Source organism: Rhododendron vialii, chromosome 2a, assembly GCF_030253575.1.
Source record: "Rhododendron vialii isolate Sample 1 chromosome 2a, ASM3025357v1".
In the NCBI taxonomy this organism is placed as follows: domain Eukaryota; kingdom Viridiplantae; phylum Streptophyta; class Magnoliopsida; order Ericales; family Ericaceae; genus Rhododendron; species Rhododendron vialii.
The window spans coordinates 44898951-44920826 of record NC_080558.1 but is presented as its reverse complement, the minus strand read 5'-3'; the positions used below and the strand labels follow the sequence as shown (position 1 = coordinate 44920826).

Sequence of the window (21876 nt, the reverse complement as noted above, 5' to 3'; positions counted from 1 at the left end):
AACCAAATGAAGAGAAGAGATATAAACAATATATACTTATATGCTAGTAATCGATAAGAATATTAACCACCAAAAAATCTTAATAAAAGGGAGAAATAATAACACAATACTAAAGGCCAAAGCAACCTGGTAAAAAAATCAACCCATAATTTATTTTCAACATTCATTCACCAAACACTATTATAGTTTCAAAATACATTTTGCTCATATTTTTAAAACTCGCACCATATTCAAAATTCATTATAGTTATAATTCAAAAAGTTAAAAAGTAGGCTCCAAACCAATATTATCAATACCGTTTCGTACCAGCCGGTATGTACCGTTTTTACAAAATCCGGTACTCTACACCTCTAATTTCGTTCCGGCTCAAATATCGATCGGTACCGGACATACCGGTCAGTACCGGCTAAAACCGGATAGTACCGGACTACTTTTAAATTTATTTTTTTCTTCAAGTACCGGACAATATCAGACAGTACCGGACAAATACCGGATTTTTTATTATTTATTCATTTTAAAAAAGTGTATATTATACTACTATAAATTCTTTTAAGTAGAAAAATAATACTAATAACGATCAATCCGAAACGGTACCCAGTATTTGACCGGTATCGAAACGTATCGTACTAATAGGAAAATCGGTACCATGAACGTACGCTATTAAATATTGCTCCAAACACCCGAGAACAAGATCGACTTTGAACAAAGGTTTCTCTCTGGCTCGTTCTGTGGCTCGTTGATATCTCAGAAGGTAGGGCTTTTTGCAGATCGACGAAGAAGACTTCGACGAAGATCAGAACGAAGAAGAAGAGAACAACGAAAGGTATTTCTCTCTCTCCGGCTTTGAACGAAAAAAATGGGTGTTTTTTTTTTCTCTCTCTCTCTCTCTCTCTCCGGCTTTGAACGAAAAAAATGGTGCATTTCAAATCTCGTTTGTTCCAGAACAAAGAAGACGAATCGAGACGACCACGACTGGAGATCGAAACCCTAACCCGCAAGGTATCTCCTTCTCTCTTTCTCTCTCGCACTGTCTCTCTCTCGCTCTGTCTCTCTCGATTTTCCCGAATTAGGGCTTGGTTGAAAAAAGAATTTGATGAGAATCGGATAGTCCCATTGTCTCTTGGTTTTTAGAATGCAGTGTGTTTTTAAATGTGTTTGCTACATTCCTCTTTTAAAATTTCAGAGGTGATCGATTTTTTTCCCCTTTTACGTTTTGGCGGGAAAATGATGCGAGTTCTGCATAAGTTTGTTTCAGAATCTCTCTTTCTTTCTCTCTCTCTGGTGAGTACAAAAATGGAAGGCAGTGAAAGCGAAGCGGTCTTCGATGCGCTAAACCTCAACCCCCAGCTTTTCATCAACGAGGCCGTCAATTGTGTCCGCGACATGGTCGATGATGCTTTCGACTACTATCATCAGTAACTGCCTCTCTCTCTCTCTCTCTCTCTCTCTCTCTCTCTCTCATAAGTCATCAGTACAATCAATTGTGGTGACCGTTTCTAAATTACTGCCCAGGAACTCCTCGGAGATGTTGAAAATCGAGGAAGGCACAGAAAGGTCCCAAGATATAAGCGAAGTAAATCCAATCTCATTTATCTATTTTGATTGACTATTACTATTTCTGAAATTCAATGCTCTTGGTCTTTTTTAAGGGTTTGCGTGCTGTTCGATTCAGCGTTCTAAAAGTCGGCCGCCTAGGCCGATTAGTAATAGTAAATTAACACGCAAGGCCCAACACCTAAATTAGGCAGGCAGCCGAATAGTCGACGCCTAGTCTGTCTAGGTGATAGGCAGCTGAGTAGTTGGCACATAGGCGCTAGCGCCCCTTTTCCACCCAACTAGTGCCTAGCGATTTTGAGAACATTGATTCGTTTTGCTCAAATAGATTAGGGCTGGCTTGTAAACTCTGCCATTTTGTTTGGTACTCCTGGTACAAATTCTACTTGCAGGGTGTTGCTTACCTCCGGGAAATGGTGCACTCAGCACTGGATAAGCCAATGGCGCGGTGGGAGAACTATTGTCTGCGGCAATGTTTTGTTGTCCCAGAAGGATTCTCACTGCCCAAAGCTGTAAGTATTTTTCCTTTTCTTTTTTTGGGAAAAAAAAGGGTTTTGGAGTTAATTATGCATGTTTATCTTTCCATCTACATTTTTGTTTGTGTATTACTCGTGATGACATAAAAAACGGCTTTATTTCTGAATACTTGGTTGTATAGTTTATAGAACTCGTATGTTATAGTGTCCACCTTTGGTTCACATCTAATCTTGCACTAAACATGCATGCCATTGATGCCAAACATTTAGAGTTGGAGTTTTCGAGACGCTCTTTCAAAAGTGAGATCACCATGAGTAGCTTTTCCCTTCCTTTCTACTAAATGATAAATATTGGTTTGTTATGGTGCCATACAACTTGGTTTAACCCATGGCAGTTCTTAGCCATAGAGATAAGCAAGTGGGGCGTTTGCCTTCTGTGTCCAAAGTCAATAGCTTTCTCGTACCTAATAACATGTGGTACTTTTGATTGGATAAAACGTTACTTATGTAATTGAGAGATTGGTACATCTGATCAGCCTGGTATTTTGACATGGACAATAAGCAAGGTAGGTGTACTTAAATTTAAGGGTCTACGGCAAAAAGACTTACCACAGGCGGTATAAATTGGCTGTTAGATTGGATCCAATAATGTATATTAAGCTATTGAACATAGATAACGCTTTGGGGTGGTGCCGAAGGGTGCCCATGTTGGTGGTTGGTGGTGGGGCTTGGCCACCCACGTCTCTCTCAATTGGGGGGACTGAGTCAACAGAAATGACAAAAGCAAAAGCTCGAATGGCTTGGAGTCTGTAACCAGCTCCAAAAGACTTTCAGGGCTAAAGCCTTTAGGGCAACCTTGTACCCTGTCAACGATCACACGTTTTAGTAGATAATCTTTAAAAGAAAACAGTAGAAGTAGATGTTCTGCACCATTACAGTCTATCTGCCTATGCAGGAGACATAGCATCAATGTACTTAAAGCTGAAACTTTCTGGTCTGAACCCGAGATCCAACTAGAACTCTCCCCACTGTATACAGTGTTGCCTTTCCTTGAAGACTTCAAATTTGAAGTTTTCTTGTCTTTATTTTCTTGTATTATCTTCTAGCATACTTTCTGGTGTGCTACTTATACTTTGTTTAAATAAAGCTCTACTATAAGTACTCTTCTGTTTTGATCCTTTGTCATTATTGTTATATTCTCTATATTAATCAGGTGTGGGGTGAGGGGGCATGAGCGGGAAAGTGCATAATTTTTAAAATTCATAGATTTGAGTTTGCCATCAGTGTTTATATGCCATTTGCTATTGGTACTATCAGTTATGGTATATGTGCATTTGAATATAAACAAGCATTTCAATAATTATCTGATTTGGTCCTAAAGGTTTTCATTCACCTGGTCCCATAAAAGGGGAGGGCTGGGGCATAATAATAGCTGAATTGATAGATTTTTGATTGACTGTAAGTAGCTGGAGCATTTTCGTGAATATTAGCCAGTGATATTGGCTTCTGGGATATAGGGATGTTTGCTTCTGGGATTCCTGAGCAATGCTCCATAATTTTTTCCCTCCTTGAGATGTATATAATGCCCTTGTTTGCTTTGACCAATTGTTTTCGTTGGGCGGTCGATATTGAATCTTAGTTACAACATCCTCCTATCAGATGATGAATCCACCTGATTTCACCTCAAAATTTCCTAGGAACCTCACTTCCATTGAGAAAGAAGCATATTTTTGTGAACAAGGATTGAGTATCTGACGTACACGAATCCCAAAAAATCAAAAGAACTGCTACCAAGCGATAGAAAATATGGAATAACAATTAGATACTAAAAAATGGTAGTTTAACTCGCTCAAGTAAGTAGTGTAAACATAATATTTATTTTTATACATTGAAAAAGTTGCAGTTGCAGCCAAATTGCTACATTTATACCAGAATGATTAGGTTATTATTTTACATTTTACGTATATACGCTCCTATAGATTAGATGGTCTCAGCATTAGATTCTCCTATATTCTCACACTATCCGCACTCACTCGTGCTTTGTGCGACTAAGTATTGGATTATGCAGGTTATATGTCAACTTTTTTGCATAATTGATTTTCTTGCATGGCACTGATGGTATGGAGACGTGCGTCGCTGTCAGGCTTTTTGTGCTCAATCAAAGTTATCAAACTGTTTGTGATTGTCCTTACTTCAAAAAAAACTGACACTGTTTTGCTTTGATATGCGATCGTCTGTGGTATCCAGTAGTTTCTTTTGCGTTGACTCTTGAGATATAATTTTTATAGCTAAAATGTCTCTTAAAAATGCTTTCTAGAATGAATTTGCTGGCGATAGTCCTATGGATCTTGATATTTCAAGTGATCAAGAGCTTGATGCGCAGTTGGACAAACTGAGGAATCAGCTTGCATTGGTAAGAAGGATCCTGCAGTCTCCAATTGCTTCCTTTTTTTCTTCTTTTTTCTTGGATTAACTTCAAGTTTTTAAACTTGAACCAGCTTGGAAAGGAGAATTCTGAGCTGGACAAAGAGCGTAGAGCACTGGAAAGACAGTCTCTTTTAAGTAATCGTTATGCTGGATCCGTGAATGAAGCATTGCAGTTATATGAGCAACACTCTGTGCATGACATGTTCCAAGGTAAATGAAGAAACAATTAATTCCCAATCCATATCATTCACTATCCCTACTCCCGATTGTGTTGAGACTCACGTTTTGATTGTTTTTGATGTACTTGTCCTGATATTGAACCATGTCAATGCATCATATTTGATGCCACTTGTTAATTTACTAATGTAGTTTGTGCTGGAATCATTTCTTTGAACAATTGTGATGGACATGCTTCAATTGCCAACTGTAAGGAGGTCAGATTATGATATTTGCTGAGATGTTTTGCATTCTCCGAGATAAGGTTTATGTTAGAAACTTTCTTACCCTTTTATCCAAGACAGAAATCTTGTTTGATTAAACTTCTGAGCTGACTCTATTTTCTAGAATATGCTCCTGGACTGTACTATTGTGTTCGCTCTTCTAAGATAACCACGAACTAGGTTAATGTGCAAATACCAATTGGAATCATAAATTTCGCTGGTAATTATCACTCGCTTTCATGATTTTGAAAACCACTGGATAAGCATGGCAATTTATGTTGGACTTTCTGTCTAGATTGTTTGTGAGAATGGTTGATAGTTTGTGCTGGATTTCTGCTATCGGTAAATGTGTTTATGCCTTAATGCTTCCGACAGAGTTGACCAAAACTGCATCAGAGCTTCGCAAGAAAATGGAGCAACAGAAACCCAAGAAGTTGGAGCAGAGTGAACGCATTAGAAGAGAGAGAATGCATATTCCAACTGGAGAGCTTCCTACTAATCGTAGCAATGGTATTGTCATGACATCATAATACTCTTTTAGTGCAATACAGTGTTAATTAATTTGAAGGGAGGCAATGTACTTCACATTCAATAAATCAAACAATGCCTTATTTTTTCTTTCTCAGGCCTCTTCAAGGTGGCATTGGAAGAGCTTCAAGAATTTAACGCTACCATAAAGAATGTGTGAGTATTTTCTGTTGTGTTATCTGGCCCAATGCTGTAAAGGAGTCCTGAGTCTTTTCTATGAAACTAGTGTGAACGTAGCTTATAATCTATTGCATTTCTTGTCCCGTTTCTAGAAGTGATGTTTACACTTCTTAGTATTGTCTGATTTGTTTCGTTTCACTTTTAAGTTCTAATTGACTAATGTTAAATAAACAGCGAGGAAATTAGAGAGAATTGCAAGAAAGGTTTTCATTTTTGTATGAAAAATATAGGGAGGCCTCATTCAAGATGTTCGCTTTCGGTCTCCAAAACTTATAAGCCGGCCTTGCTAACATAGCAGCATTTCAAATATATAGCTATCAAAACAGACCTGTCAAATATGGAGAAATCACTTGAACGAATATATAATATAGCAACATCCCAATGGCTTCTCTAATGGAAAAAATGTAATGACCAGATCCAACTAACCATGGATCCTCTTTTAGCCTATACACTCGGCCTTAAAGGTATACCTATGAAGGAACCATGTAGCGTTTGGTGGGTGTTAATATATTAAGTGAGGGCCTTGCCTCCTCACAAATCCAACGTCTTCGCCGCATGGTCCCAGCAACCTTGATCTTTTGGTGTCTGTGGTGGTAGAACGCCATCCTACCCACCACTTGTATCGGGGTGGGGGTCTAAAACTATTTGTAACGACCAAACCCGGCAAACAATGGACCCCCTTTCAGCTTGGACACTTGACCTTTAAAGGTATACCTAAGAACATCAGTGACTTCAATTAATAAGAAATTTCCAATTAACGAAAAAAACTAGAATATATGTTTCTGTGCATTCTATTTAATTACTAAGATATGGTTGGACATCTTTACGCATAATTGCATACAATTTTGTGCATCGATATCCATTTTGAAAGCAAAATAATATCATAAAAGATAAATGTACTAATAGAATGGCATTATTTATTCAAAAACTATTGGTTGAGAAGGTGTTGGATTGTTCAAAATCATGTTGAACAGGCGAACTTCTATACCATAAATATTTTTTTGAGAAACAACTACTATATTTTGAATAAAAACTAGGAATCTCGTGGGTAGGGCAGTCGCCCGGACTCATCCGACCCTAGCTCAGTGCGCCCTTGCCTATTGACAAAAATCGAACAACACCATCACATAATAACAGAAACAAAAAAAATGAATTTCCCATAATTTTGGACACCAACAAAGCAAGACATAACAGTAACACTAGGGACAAAGACCTTGACCTTGAGAGGTATGAAGATTCAAAGTCTTCAATCCAAAGGGGGACCAAGAAAGACTTCCAAAGTCACTTCCAAAGTCTTCCTATACCATTAACTGCAATTGGAAAGCAAAAGGGGGGGACCCAAGACGACTTCCAAAGTCACTTGTTAAGTCATGCTCTTTGAAGACAAATGAATATGTATAATATATTTCTATGGGACCTCACTCACTATCTTCACCAGTTTGCTTCACAACCACCAAAAAAAAAGAGAATTCAACCAGTTACCTGGTTTTTCTCAATCACCACACTCACAATCTTCTGCTTTATATCACCATTCCAGTACACAGCCAATGCCTGGAGGATAAAAATTATTTGTCACTTAAATTGAAGAACAGCCTCCAGTTCGATCTAGATTCCTCAGCCAAGTTGGTGAATTGGGCTCAAACAACCGATTGTTGTTAATATAATGGTGTGACTTGTGACCATTTCGGCCGTGTTATAGGTCTTGACCAGAACATGGAATCAATCTCCAGAGGATTAAACCACTTTCGGGCTCAAGTTTCTAGAGAAGCTGAACTTGGCTTACAACAGCTTCAACCCGGACCCAACACAAATTCCATCCAGTTTTGGAATCCTCACAAATCTAAAATATTTGAATTTGTCAAACACTGATTTTGTTGGGCAGATTCCAATGGAGTTCTCGCGCTTGACAAGGTTGGAGAAGCTTGATTTGTCTAAGTACAACCCAGCCTACGGCTATTTAAGTGGGATACCTGGAATCCGAATTGAAAACCCAAATTTATTCACACTTTTTCAACACCTTTGTGGGCTGGTTTATCCCTTTTCAAGACGATCACGTGGAGGGGACAAGATTTAGCATTTGGCACTAAGTTGGCTATCCCTCTTTTATGTCATTTAGTTATTTTAGTTACTTGAATTGCGAGCATGTTATACTATATGATGTAAATGATCTCTTCTATTGATTGGGGGAAAAAAAATGAATTGCGAGCATGTTATAATATGGCATGACATGTTACTTGTCTATTTTCCCCTTTTCTAGTTGGCCTTAGCGAACCCGATGATTAGTAATAAACTGAGAATTTATCTGTGAGTGTGTTCAATTAATAAACAGAAGCTCTGATGGATATTTTCAATAATGCTTTCGTGTTTTATTTCAAAATTTTGTTTCAATAATTTAATTCTGGACCAACTGGAATGCTTAGAGGGAGGTCCAGCCTACCATTTCTTTGAAAAAAATTTGTCTCGTTCGCCCATTCTGTCCCTAGATGGGCATTCATTGAATGGCTCATTTTCTGGGGCAGATTATCTACCAAGGACAGGCTGGGAAGTTGGGCCTTGCAGGTTAGATATGGCATGCTGTCTTTGTAATGGCTAAGTGGAGTACCATGAACATTTGTTTTTTGCTTGGCCATTTTCTTGTCAAGTTGAGCCATAAAGGGTTGTAATAATCTCATTGATGTTGGACATGACTCCAATGATCCACCAAGTCCACAATGGCATGCTAACAACTAACCTTCCTTTTTAAACACTCCGTTGATCTTTTTTATCAGCTTTTCACACTATGAGAGCTGACCTAGGACAAAGAGGGGAAAGTTGTATAAACATGACAGTGACAATGTAATACCGAGACTTGGAGCCTGTTGTTGTCTGGTTCTTCCATCATGTCCCTAGATGGGCATTCATTGAATGGCTCATTTTCTGGGGCAGATTATCTTCTAATTAGGACAGGCCCCAGTTGGGGCTTGCAGACAAATATGGCATGATGTCTTTGTAATGGCTAAGTGGAGTCCCATGAATTAACATTTGTTTTTTGCTTGTCAAGTTCGGGGTTATTTCTTGGGTAAGAACAATGTTGCAAGGAATGTGCTTGGCCTAGCTGGGGAGAGAACTTGGGCTTTGGATGGAGAGGGAATCTTCTGATTTTCCAGAATCAAAGCAGGGAGGATTGATCTATCAAATTAAGGACGACGTTAGGGTTTGTATGTTCTCTTGGAGGTGCGGTGCGTCAAGAAGAGTGACTCTAACAGGCTGCTTGCCATCAGATGGAGGATTCCTTTTAGAATTTTTGCTGCTTACTGATTTTTTAATAGATTTGTGAAGTAGTACTCAGTATGGACAGTACTGCTGGCTTAGGCCTTGTTTTCCTTGATTGTTTGAGCTTATTAAAATTGCACTTTACCAAAATAAATTTTGCACCAAAACTGTGGTCAGAATGATCAAAAAAAGAATGAAAGACTAGGGCCAAACTTCTTGTGGTACAGCAGTCAAAGTCTTCAAGCAATAGCCATTAATGTTCTTGCTTCGTTCCTCTCATTAACTACTATTGGCCGGAAAGCAAAAGGGAAGACCCAAGACAGACTTCCTAATGCTATATATTACGTATATTTATGGGACCTCAGAGAAACTAACCACAGAACCATCAGAGAAACTAACCACAGAACCATCAGAGAAACGAGCTAGCTAGCTAGTTTCTTACATGATCACTACATTCCTAACTATTGGATTTGGTCCACAATTTGAGAATAGAGCCCCTTACTACCAATACAGGAGTCGTAAGCTTATTGCACGGAGACGGTGCGAGAGCGGGAGCAGAAGTAGAAAAGAGAATATAGAAGAATCAAGCAACGTCTATATATATATATATATATATATATATATATACACGGGGCGGTTTCGGAGACAACTAATTGGACACTTAGAAAAACACCTCATTGAACGGTTCGGATTATAAAAATTTGATCGGAAACTATGAGATTGAGATTTGGGGTGTTTTTTTAGGTGTTTAATTGATTGTCCGCGGAACCTATTTTGACACCTCACCCTTTCGGGTTTCATTGTGCTATTCTGAACCGTTGATCTTATTTAAATGAGTAAAGTAGAGGGCCTTGCAAAAATTTAGCTCATTTTGATATCGGTAAGGGCTTGATCCAAATAGTTTTACAAACACCAGTTTCCGTCATAGTTTCTGTCAAACTGTTTGGATCAAGCATTTACGGATATCAAAATGAGCTGATTTTTTGCAGGGCCCCCTATTTTACTAATCTAAACAAAATCAACAGTTCGGAACATCATAGTGGGACCCAAAACAAAATCGGATGTCAAAAAAGGTGTGAGCAGAACCGTTCCCATATATATATGATGTTCTTCTATTGTCTCAAGTTTGAGGAGTTGAAGTCTTGTGCATATCATTTGAAATGGTTTATGCCCATCTTAGAAATATTCTCTCCAATTTTTTTTTTTTACTGTTTCTTCATCTACGTTTCTTCATTTTTAGTGATTTTTTTTTAATCAAATTTTCAACTCTTTTTTTTTGTGTGTGGATGTATCAAAAAATTTGTTAAAATGTTAAAAAAATTGACTAAAGATGAAAAAATACGTAAAAGCATTTTTACCTAATAAATATATCTCAAAACTGACAACCAAACAAAGGCAAAATGACTTCAATTGATAGTTGATATATGAAGGAGCTTACAGGTTTATTTCCTCTAATGTCTCTTAATCAAAACTCATATGCTTTTAACTTATATAATTAGGCCAGTTCATATAAAGCTCTACTAATTGGAACCTCTGCAAGTGGCCGGTGGGATTGGTCCACATGATTAATCAAGGTGCGTTTAAGCTTTGTTATCAAAAAATGGTTTAGGTATGTAGTATGTAAGTATTTGAATAGAGTAGGAGATGGATAATCCGAATGTTGAGGTTTTGTTACCCAACGGAGGACTCTGGGATTTGGGCGTTTGTTGCCTTCAAGCAATTTTTTTGTTCCATACGAGCATGAGATTGTCTATTGTTAAAAAAAAATAAAAAATAAAAAAAGAAAAGAAAGGAGAGAGAGAGAGAGAGAGAGAGAGAGAGAGAGAGAGAGAGAGAGAGAGAGAGAGAGAGAGAGTAGGAGATGGAGTTTAATTAATCCTTTTTACAACTCTATATTTTTTCTTTCGAGAAATCACAATTCAGATGTCTTCGTGTATGGCTTTTATGCATTAAACTGAAGGTTTTCAGAATCAAACAATGTTGCTTGTAGAACAAGGTTTTGAGGAGATGTCATTTGCCATTTGTACATCAAATCAAATTAATCGGATATTAATAGTCACGTGATCGAAACAAATCTATATTACAGTTCATCCTCTGATTTTTATACTTACCATTTTATGTCAAAATTAACTATTGTCCACTCGTATATATAGAGATACTGATATCTAGTCAATCTTATTTTCTAGTATATGAATAAAGTGCCCTACGTACTTTTTAATTGAACAATTAAGATCATGAAAGTGACATTTTTGAAAGCCGGCCGCCAAAGTGCACTGAATTTTTCATTTTGTTGGTTAAATTGGTGCGTTGCATGAAAAAAGAAAATATAACTAAAAGTGCGTAATGGGCATTTCTTGCTAATAAGTCAGCACATTTGTTCCTCGGGCTCTGGGGACAGTGGTGGCAGCGGCCCGTCTCTCTCTAGGTGGCTGTGGTTGGTGGTAGGTAGAGTTGTTGTTTAGGCTGGCCCATGTAGTCTATGGGTTGGTCTCCGGCTAGGCTTATGTTGTCTATGGATTACGCCTTTTGGTTTTTGGGTTTGGGTTTCGGTGTTTTGGGCTTAATTGTTGTATTTGGGTTTTGGGTTTCTTGTAGGTTTCACTATTATATTTTTACCCATTTTTACCCCTTTGGTTATCTGGGCTTGGCCCATTGGGTGCTCTATTGGCATCTTGCCAACTTGAGCTTTGCTTTGTAATTTTTTTTCTAATCAATAAAATACTTTGCTTCGCTGTTAAAAAAAAAAGTCAGCACACTTGTTGCTCAACTTGCTCTCCCTCATGATGTGGCTCAGCGGAGCGGCGTCACCCCAAACTGCTGCATGAGGTACCCACAATCACGAATCATGCCAAAAGGTGATGAGAGTCGTTTTTGGCGTCCCGATGAGTTTGATCACATTTTTACACTTTGATTCAATAACAACATAGCTATTCGGAGGAGGAGTTTGAATCCAGCCCGGAGTTTCCAAATTTCCGCGGCGAGAGTTGACAGTATGCCCAAGCTCAATTGGAAAGCTCCATAACGATGACATTGCCCTTTGGGTAAAGGTTATGAGAGGTGAGATTTTGAGGAACACTCAGGATGCTGCTGAGCAGCTCTCTGCTGAGTGAGTGTAGAGCGATCGATTCGGCTGTTCATCTTGGCAGTCGGCATTGACTGCCGCGGACATTTCAGATCAAATCTGAGCGCATACAAATCTGAACTGTCCATTGTTCGGTTAAGATCCGAATCGTCGATTGCCAAGATGAGCAATCCGGCTGTTCTGCACCGCTCTACAGGGAGATGCTTGCTTGGCAGCATCTCCCATTCCCAATGTTTTGAGGAACTTTTTTAGTTTTGTGGCTACCCGAGTCTTTTCTGCAAATCGGCCAACTTGGATTGATATATGTAGCAGATTCCTCAATCATTGCCTTCTCTTAATCCCTCTAAGCACGTTTGATTTCCAGATTGATTGTGAGAAGGATCGAAGAAGTTGAGATTAAGGTTAGGAATAGAGGAGACATGTCGGTTCGGATATTGGGTAGGATAAAATTAGTTTGTACTGTGTTTGACTAGGATGGGATAAAAAGCAAGACAAAAGAATGCAGACCGTCGAATGAGGAGACAATCTAATCCGGAAGGAGCGGACCGGTTAATACCACCCTCTAGTTGGTAGTAGTTAGTATCCCATACGAGGCATTATACTATTACATAAAATAGTCCAGAGACATTCAATCCCTGCACAACAAAACACCGGACTACAAATAAAGGAGGAACATTTGAATCCGGGTTTCCCTTAATCCCAATGCCCCCTTCTAGTCCGGGTTACCAAACCAAACGAGCCCTTCAGCTATTGATTACGAGATGCTTAAATATGGTGCTCATGAACACGATGGTGAACAAATTCTTTGTTTGATCTTTCCAGTTACGGAGTAGATGAATTCCACGCGACATCGAACCAATTGTTTATGAATTGCCAAGTATGATTTGAATTGCTCATTTTGTTCAACTCGTCGAATTTGTTGTCCATGCGATTCATAAAAAATGTGGATGCCAATATCCAATCAATATCAATCTCATTAGATTGACCTTTTTTGGGAAGGATGACAAAGTCAATGAACTGAACAAAAAATTAAGAGTGTCGACAAACCGAACAAAGATGAACGGTCCAGATCACAATCATAAGACCAAGATGGGATCCATCCAAAGAGCACAGCAACCAGCAGGGCCCAACTCCAAGTTCAAAACTCCCGAGCTACATGCGATTAACTGCACAATAATCTCGTGCCGCCTCATCTTACAAAATTTAAGGTTTACACCATTATTGTACGTTCTCAGATAACAAGAGAAATACATCCCGTTCTGTTACATATAGATGTTCCATGTCAGCACATCTATCGATTTTCTGTTACATATTCATGTTCCATGTCAGCACATCTGTCGATTTTGCGGATAATTTTACAAGGTATTAGACAACATGAAACCAACAAAAAATGCGGTAAACAGTCTGCTGAGCCGAAGCATTGCTGTAATCTCAAGGATATCTTCGGGATGGACCCTCGGGCTTATTCTTTGACGCCGATCAAGAAGAGACATCAGATGACGTTTCGAAGAAACCATCACTCAATGTGGTTCAGTAATATAATTAGACGAAGCGTTTCCTAAATAAATCGTGTCTCTTGGTTGGATCCTTAGGTTTGGCTTTTTTCTGACCATGTTGCTTGTTTCTTCCGCTACTATAAACAAGACAAAAGGAATTGGAATGAATAACAAACGGAAAATGCCATGAACCAGGGAACAAGTAATAAATCTAGAAACAGAGAAGCCAAAAAGAAACCAAGGTAACCATACTTGTATTCCATGTAAACCATCCCTTTTGCTCCCGACATGGCACTCATAGATCCCGCTCTGCGAGTTGTTTTGTGAAGTGCTATGTCATCTGGGTCTTCTTCTAATAGCTCTAATCCAACTGCATCATCACCTACACTCAATACCTGTTACGGGAAAAAGCGAGTTTAGCAACCCGAGGAAAGAGAATAGCATCTTAAATGAGAGAGAGAGAGAGAGAGAGAGAGAGAGAGAGAGAGAGAGACCTTTCCTAGCAGGGCAATTTGTTCATCAAGGCGATGATAACTCAAATCAGCTCCCGTATCAGGTGGTGGCAAGCTTGTGATTACCTGACAGTGGTTATAATTAGCAATCCCATGACAGTTAAAAATACATGGAGTTAACAGTTGACTTTATCCGGATTAAAAAAAAAAAACCAGTTGACTTTATCTGCTTAATACATCACTAATGCACTTTCTTCCTTTACTGGGAAAAATTCCAGCAAGAAAAAGGGCAATCCACACTTCAATGCTCACAGAAGACCAAACTCCCACGGGGACAAGCCGGCCAACTAGTCCCCACCTAGGCGCTAGGCGGTGGTCCAACGCCTAGAATAGGCGGCCAACTAGTTTGCGCCTAGTCGCTGGCTTTAGGCGGTTGACTAGTTGGCGCTAGGCGCCCCTTCTCCGCCCGACTAGCGTCTAGCAATTTTTAGAACATTGACTATATTCACCCAAAAATGATTAAAGCCCTCACCTTAAAGCTATAACCTTGATCAATTAAGAACTGTTGCCTTTTTGTTGAGTAGTACATCTCCTGAATCCAGCATAACACGAATTCATATAACGCATATCAAATGATGAAACAAACGCCATCATGGGTTAACAAATTCAAGAAATTTCCAAACCTCAACAAAAATGCGACAAAAATGAAAGAAACTGGCGAGAGAAATGTTGGAGTGAGTACCTGCGTATCTGTGGATACAAGGGAATAGAAAAATGCATTATACTCCTCTTTACCTCCTGCCACCCTATCTTGAATTCGACCCTGTCAAACCAACAACAAACTTTACATAACAAATGCATTATCATTTTGCAGAAAAATCTAATCTAGGCCATGAGATCAAACAGTCAAGTATCTATGTACAGAAATCTCCTCTCAAGACAATGGCAACATCTAAAGAAACACCTATCATAAGCCATGTTTTAATATGTAAACACTAAACACCATATGAAGTTTTTCCCCTTCCCCTATACCGTTCCATTATCACCCTACGGCATGAAACCTAATTTGTTTTCTGAAAACCGTTGCCAAATGTCTTAATCTCCTCTCAACTACTCGTTCCCCACATTTAATGCAGCATCTCAGCACTTTTTTCTGTTATATTGGCAAGCTTAGATGTATCTTCTTCTTCAAATCAGGTAAAGATCATCCTCAGCTGTCAAATTAACCTCACTAATTGTTTTCTTATCCTCTGTTCTGACTAATTTTCTTTCTTCCAATTTTTGTAGTGCCTACATATATAGAGAGTCGTCAAAAAAGCTTTATTGCTTTTTAACATCTTCATTCCACCATAATGTATCTTCAAACGGTGGACCATTCCTCTTAAACTTATTGAGAATGCCTTTTCCTACATTTCATTACAAATATTCTTCTTAAACCATAGAAATTTTGTTGTACATTTAATCCATTTCCAGGGTCTATCTATTCATACATAGAGGTGAATTTTCACCATTTGCGTTCCACCATATTCCGCTTCATTATGTAACACATATAAAGTGCGTGGAAAAAACAAACACAAATGGTATCCAAATTCCAATCAATACCTTTGCCCTAAGAATACGACCAAGTCGTTGGGCTTCTTGACGCCTTGACCCCGCATGCGAGGAAATTTGAATTATCACATTGGCCTCAGGAATATCAATGGAATTATCACCAACCTGTGAATAGTAAAAGCATTAATATCAAACAACAAGGGCGCTCAACTTTTCTGAGTCTGTACAGTAAAAAATGATCTAAAACACAGGAAAAACGAAAAGGAAAGAAGAAGATTCCTTGAAACCAAATAACCAAATTTGTTGACCACAATAAGCAAGTTCAATCATGCACATAAAGCTCACAGATACATTAATCGTTACTTCTATTGAATTCCATCTATTATATCCATAAATATTGAAACCAAAATACATGCAAATAAGACAAATCTTGACTCAGTTGACTCCGAAATGATAGTAGATCCAGATGATCAATTGACTATGAGTACACTACCGCATACCTTCGAAAGGAAAATAGTGTTTACATTCCGACTATGTTTGAAAGTCTCAAGAATCTTTGTCCTCTCAACATGGCTGTACATTGACAACATAACATCAGGCTAAAATATTAAAAACTCAACTAAAATTTACTCCAGGACTAGATAGCCCTAAAATACTTATCAAGTGGAAAACAAAATACTCTACCATACATCATAGATCTCTGGAGAGAAACAACATGACAGAGAAATGCATCCACAAACCTTGTAGCACCATATATCATAGGTTTCCGAAGCTTTGTTGCATACTCTACCAGTGCAAAAAGATTGTCCGCAAAAACAATTATCTTATCACCACGCTGTTGTTCGTGAAACCGAATAAGAAACTCGCAAGCCCTAAACTTATTAGGGTTCATCACATAAAGTGCCTGGAATCAGAAAATAACAATCACTATGTTGGAGAGGGAAAACGTGGGGTAGCAGTCTATCAATAGTTGCAGAGAAGTTGTGCTACTGTAATAAATAAATAAATAAATAAAAGAAAAGAAAAAAAGAAGCTGACCATGACATTCGTCACTCTTAAGGAAAAATATCTTCCCAAAGAAATTTCCAATTGAAATAAAGAACAATAACTAACTCTCTTATGTACAACACACAAGAAATTATGAAATTGACAGACCTGCCTCTTCTTTGAATTCTCTTTCTTCAGATATTCAGCAAAAAATTCCTTTGTCATCGGACACCAAACTTCAGCACACTGTACATTTGCAATAAATCCTCCTTTAACCAAATCCAACCAATTTGCTTCATACAATTTGGGACCAATAAGGAAGTTCAAATCTGTGATCCTCTCATCCTCTCTCACAAGTGTGGCTGCAGTCAAATTTAAGTCAAAACTTCACTTCTTGGCAAACAAGTAAAATTGTTAGAGATGCATCAAACTTTTGTCGAATACATACCAGTAAGCCCAAGTTTGCAGTGGGATTTGGTGATGCTGATAACCTTTCTAAACATGTGAGCAGGAACCACGTGCACCTGAACCAACATGAATAAGTTTGAAACTAGAAAACACCACCGATATTTATTTGGAAATTAAAATTCTGCATAAGTTAGAAGGTGACTATGATTCCATAAAAGAAAAATACCTCATCCATGAGAAGCAATCCCCATTCTCTATTTCTTATTTCTTCTATAATTTTTTCAGATTCTTCAGACCGTTTGCCACCGAAAGCAACCATGTTATATGTAGTTACCACCACCCCTGAATTACCACGGAATATTTCTTTGTTATCAGAAGTGAACCGGCATATCTGCTCATCCCGTATCGTTGACCACAACTTAAACTGAAATGCCCATTGATCCACAGAAACAGCATTTGTCGCTAAACAAAGGCAGCTCTTCTTTATCCGGCTGGCTGCAGAGACACCAACTAGAGACTTCCCAGCACCGCAGGGTAATACAATAATGCCAGATCTTGCTCTACCTGAGATAATAAACAAGGATTTAAGGCAAAGCCTCCATAAATCCAAAATCATAGTCCGCCAAAAGAAAATGCATGGTAACAGGCAACTATTCTCCATTTATGCATGCTACTTGAGAAAATTAAACACATGACTGAAGCAACAAAATAATCTACTGTAGAACGGAATCCAAAGTAATTCCAAGACCTCAACTTAAGATTAGCAAAGACATGGGACCAAAAAATTAACAGCATAAAATGCAACTGGCGAAGGGCAACAGGACAAGACAACTTTTTGTATGAGATTGGGAACAAGGGGTATGTATGAAGTACAGTACTTACATCCTTTGAACTGTTCCAATGTCACCTTGTATGAACCCTAATAATGCCTAGGTAAAGCTAATGCTCATTGGGAAAAATTCAATCCCGACAAAGGGACCTCGCATCCTGATTAATCTAGGACATCAGGGACCATTATATCCTCTGAAGTGTGCATAAGCAAGTTTTAGCATTAATCTTGTGATTTCAGTACCCCAAATAGCATAGCTCAGATGAGAACACCCTCACAGTCACACTACCAATCCAGAAAGTGCATTCATTGGTCTATCTTCATCGGCCTAAAGTGCTGCACTTTCCTGTCTTTCACAAAGGCATTCATTTCTTGCTAGTAGTCATCTTTTGTTACCATTGAAGAATATCGAGAAACCATTGCAACTAAACTTCCTATAAATGCAGGTTTCGTGACTCCAAATCTGCACCAGTGGCCATGCAACAGTGCCATAGCATTCCATCTTAACTTGGCAAGCTTTTCAATTGCCTTCTTCTGTTTCTTGCAAGAAATCCCTGTACCTTTCAAGTTCATTATGTATTGTCAACCATCTATATTGGATTTTAGCTATTTACGTGTAACTCCTAACAATGGACCAGGGCATGGCGAAAGTAGGAGAAACAAAAGGCAGTGATGTGGAGAAAATCACTACATACATCAGCCCAGATGTTTGTTGCTCACAAACAATGCATTAAATGACCTTACCGTTTCCAAACATCTTGCTAAGACTCTTTTCCTGATAAGGCCGAGGTTGTGCTTGAGGCTTCAATTCCATGTCAAGGTCAGGATTGACCTGGTGTCAAGGTTTTAAAAGCAGTGCATCAGAAATGCTATAGGAAAACCAATACAATGTCAAGTGGCAAGACGGCTTCTCCATTTTAAAAATTACATCTACTCTGGACATTCCTAAAGCATGGACAAGCTTAACAAATAACTCACAGTATCATTTCTGAAGTCATACTCCTCCAGCATGGGATAGTTTAAAGCATTTGGAAGACAACGTTGCTTTACATTTTCAACCTGCCACATAGAAAAATGAAAATTAAGAAAAATCCAAACGAGAAATAAATGAAGGGTCAAACCCATATTTTCAATCAATGATTCGACACAAAACTGCATCCTCTGCTCTACAGTTATTGAACAGGAATATGTAATAGTCGTACTTCCTATGACCAACTCAACTACGAGAAATTAGATTAGTAGCAATCACTAATAGTCATTGTACCAAAAGTTCCACAATCAAGCATGGATACATCATACATATGAATGCACTAGTAGTTCAATAACAAGTCTCAACCAGAATACAACAAGGTTCACCAAGACTTCATTAGTGTAGTGGTACCCAACTCCCTGATCCAAACACAATATGTGATCAGTCAGTGCCCAACCCAATCGCATCAAAAGGTAAACTAAAGCAGGTAAATGAATAAATGAAACAAGAAGTATTGAAACACCATCCCAACTGACTTTATAGCATGGCTCTGTAGACCACTGAACTTCCCGTGTTGCTTAGTTGAATAAAGTTCAATAATACCCAGAAAATATCAAATTTTCTTCGAGAAAGCATACATAAAGAAGGGGATTGAGTTTCCTAAAGAACTGAAGCAACGTGACGCATGTACAACCCCATATGATCAGTTTCAAAGGATTCAACTCAATCTACCTGAGCAGGGTCAACTTCAAAGGAATGAGTTTCTTTTTCTTCAGCTGCCGCTGCCAATTCCGCTTCATTAAGCAACTCGCTGTGCCCATTTTCTAACTCACCCAGTGATTTGCCAATTGCAAATCCATCACTTCCATGCACCCCCTAGCAAGATACATATGTTAAATAGTTAGGTAAGGAAATGGGGCTTCAAATATGAGTGCCCCAGTATGGTGGTTTAGAATGCAGGCAAAAGAATACGAGTTCAGTAAGATAAGCTCAGTACTTGCAGCTAAAACCAAGAACCTAAACGTCATCCACAAAGACTCATGGAAAATGACACTGCATCAACTGTAGAACATTCACAACCCCAAAGGAAACCAACAAATTGCATGCATAGACGGTAAATGCAGCCAAATAATAATGTTATATCAATATATAGGTAATCGAGACATTCATATTCATCACTGAAAAGAACGCATTCGTATCTTTTAAAAATTAAAGCAACTTATCGGAATCACACATGGAAATGGAATAATTAAGAAGTTGTGTTCCAAACAAATAATGAAGAGACCAAACTAACAGACTTATTCAGTTATTTGCATCGACCACAAACCTCGGAAATAATTCTTGCGGCAGCGATAATGCCATCCTTAAGCAACTTCTTCAATACCTGAAAGCAGTAAAGTACCCAATATGAAGCATTAGCAACCAAATTTACCAACCGAATACAACCAGCAATAAGTAGATAAAAGAAAACCATCTTGCCTCTGGAAACGGGGATTCGACAAAGTACCGATTCTTCTTAAGTACAAGCTTCACTTTGCCATAATTGGCAGTTGAAGCATGAATGAAGTCAATCATCTCTTTGGGGAGCTTGGTCTTCGATAACTTATTCAAGACAGCTATAATGGTTTCGGTTTCCAGACCAACAGACACCGCCGCGTATAACGAGTGAGGAGTCAGGTTGTATTCGTGCATGTTCTCTGGCCTACGCATTGAGAACAACAATATTCAAGTCATATAACAAATCAACTACTCCCTCCGTCTCAAATTGCTTGCTCCTATGAAAAATTGTGCGATTCTCGGATCAAAAAACAAATTACTTCAGTGCATATTTTTTTGAACTTCTTTGCATCAAACTCATGAACCCTCATGGGTTCTTTAATTCGGTGCAAACTTTTTAAAATTTTTGCACGGAAGTACTTTACTTTTGTATCTCAAAATTGCATGATTTTTTTTAGGGGGGCATCAATTGGGGATGGAGGGAATAATATACTTATACGTCAAAAGGTGGTGGATAATGCGTAAAAAGTGTATCTATATCCGAGTAAAATGTATTGATATGTCCATGAAAGTGTATTGATATAAATGTACAAATCAACAACTAATACACAAATAAACTTTGAAATGTACGAATTATACCTGCAAACAGGCTCGGCGATAGCAATAAGGAAATCGTAAGCTTGCTTGTAGAGAGGGGAGAAGGTTTCGAGGAAAATCCGGCCATCAGCGCAAGCCCATAACGGCCTATTAGCATGATCTGGTTTAAGTTCTAGCTTGCTAAAGTCTCTCTTCTTTCCTTCTACACAAATATCAATTCCAATCATTTTCAGTCATTCAATCACTCAGCTCATCCAAATCAATTCAATTCACATTCGAAATAATAAACAATGACAAAAACTGAACAACATAAGATAAATGGGCATACCACCGCGATAATCGTCGTCTAATTCCTCGGCGTAATAAGCGTCTTCGTCATCAACCACGGTTGCCCTACGGTCCTCCTGCACAAGAAATGCCAATTTTAACCCAATTAAGAAAAACCCAAAATTCCTTTCCAATAATATTAGGGTAATTTGAAGGACCTTGGCGGAGGAGGATTTATGCTTCTTGCTAGGTCGACTTTTGTCGCCTCCTGCCATTACAGGGAAAATTTTCAAATTATGAGAAATCGATTTAGAAACATGCGATTGTATAAGTATGCGTATGTATGGATCTTGATTCTTGAACGATATAGAATTAATAATAATATGGTACCGTGTCCCATGGATTATCGATTTGATATCTGGGGAGAGAGTAAAAATGAATTGCTTTGGGTTTTTTTTTTCCCTCTGTCGTAAGAACTGAAGAAGTGTTGAAAGGAGAGAGGTGTTCGAGGGACATATAGAGACGAGAAACGGGAAAGGACACCGACCCCGGCGAAAGGATGCAAGGGGTAATCCTACGGCATGTTTGGATCATGCAAATTGCGAGAAGACCAACATTTCCCGTTCCGCTTATCCTTATTCAAAACAAATTCACGTTTGGATTATTGATTTGTTTCGGCAAAAAAAAAAAACCCCTTTTATTAGCCAAAAAAAGTCAAAAATATTGAATTTTTTGGGCTGAAAAGTGATTATCTTTTAAAATAATTGGATAAAAGTAGAATTTTTTTACTTTTTCGATTACTCTCGTCGGGAGAGTAACAACAAAAACAATCTTCGTTGACGCAAAATTAATAAATACGAAAAAAATTAAATAAGGACAAAAC

At 38.4% G+C, this 21876-nt stretch overlaps 2 protein-coding genes across 7 annotated transcripts; one reads left to right on the top strand and one right to left on the bottom strand.

The window, feature by feature from the left end:
- Positions 1-659: 659 nt before the first annotated feature.
- On the top strand, positions 660-5699 carry LOC131314704 (protein MIS12 homolog). Of its 5 annotated transcripts, none has more exons than XM_058343542.1 (9): positions 660-823; positions 943-999; positions 1256-1415; positions 1513-1573; positions 1947-2066; positions 4348-4443; positions 4529-4667; positions 5273-5407; positions 5524-5699. In XM_058343542.1, exons 3-9 carry the CDS (start codon positions 1294-1296, stop codon positions 5583-5585), a joined length of 735 nt encoding a protein of 244 aa, XP_058199525.1. In that variant the 5' UTR covers positions 660-823; positions 943-999; positions 1256-1293; the 3' UTR covers positions 5586-5699. The 5 variants fall into 5 exon arrangements, with proteins under 5 accessions (XP_058199525.1, XP_058199538.1, XP_058199518.1 ...); XM_058343555.1 differs by having other exon boundaries at positions 690-823; positions 1250-1415; XM_058343535.1 differs by having other exon boundaries at positions 690-823; positions 1184-1415.
- Positions 5700-13074: 7375 nt separating this feature from the next.
- Positions 13075-21624, bottom strand: LOC131314693 (general transcription and DNA repair factor IIH helicase subunit XPB1). 2 transcript variants are annotated; one of them, XM_058343524.1, is made up of 20 exons: positions 21384-21621; positions 21212-21261; positions 21055-21130; positions 20769-20928; positions 20112-20334; positions 19960-20016; positions 19365-19508; positions 18641-18721; positions 18407-18494; positions 17060-17397; positions 16874-16949; positions 16594-16787; positions 16179-16342; positions 15939-16011; positions 15490-15603; positions 14630-14710; positions 14420-14479; positions 13930-14013; positions 13688-13830; positions 13075-13572 (listed from the first exon to the last, which is right to left on the bottom strand). In XM_058343524.1, the coding sequence occupies exons 1-20, from the start codon at positions 21391-21393 to the stop codon at positions 13482-13484; spliced, it is 2307 nt and encodes a 768-aa protein (XP_058199507.1). In that variant the 5' UTR covers positions 21394-21621; the 3' UTR covers positions 13075-13481. The 2 variants fall into 2 exon arrangements, with proteins under 2 accessions (XP_058199507.1, XP_058199501.1); XM_058343518.1 differs by having other exon boundaries at positions 13075-13830; positions 21384-21624.
- Between the last annotated feature and the right edge of the window lie 252 nt (positions 21625-21876).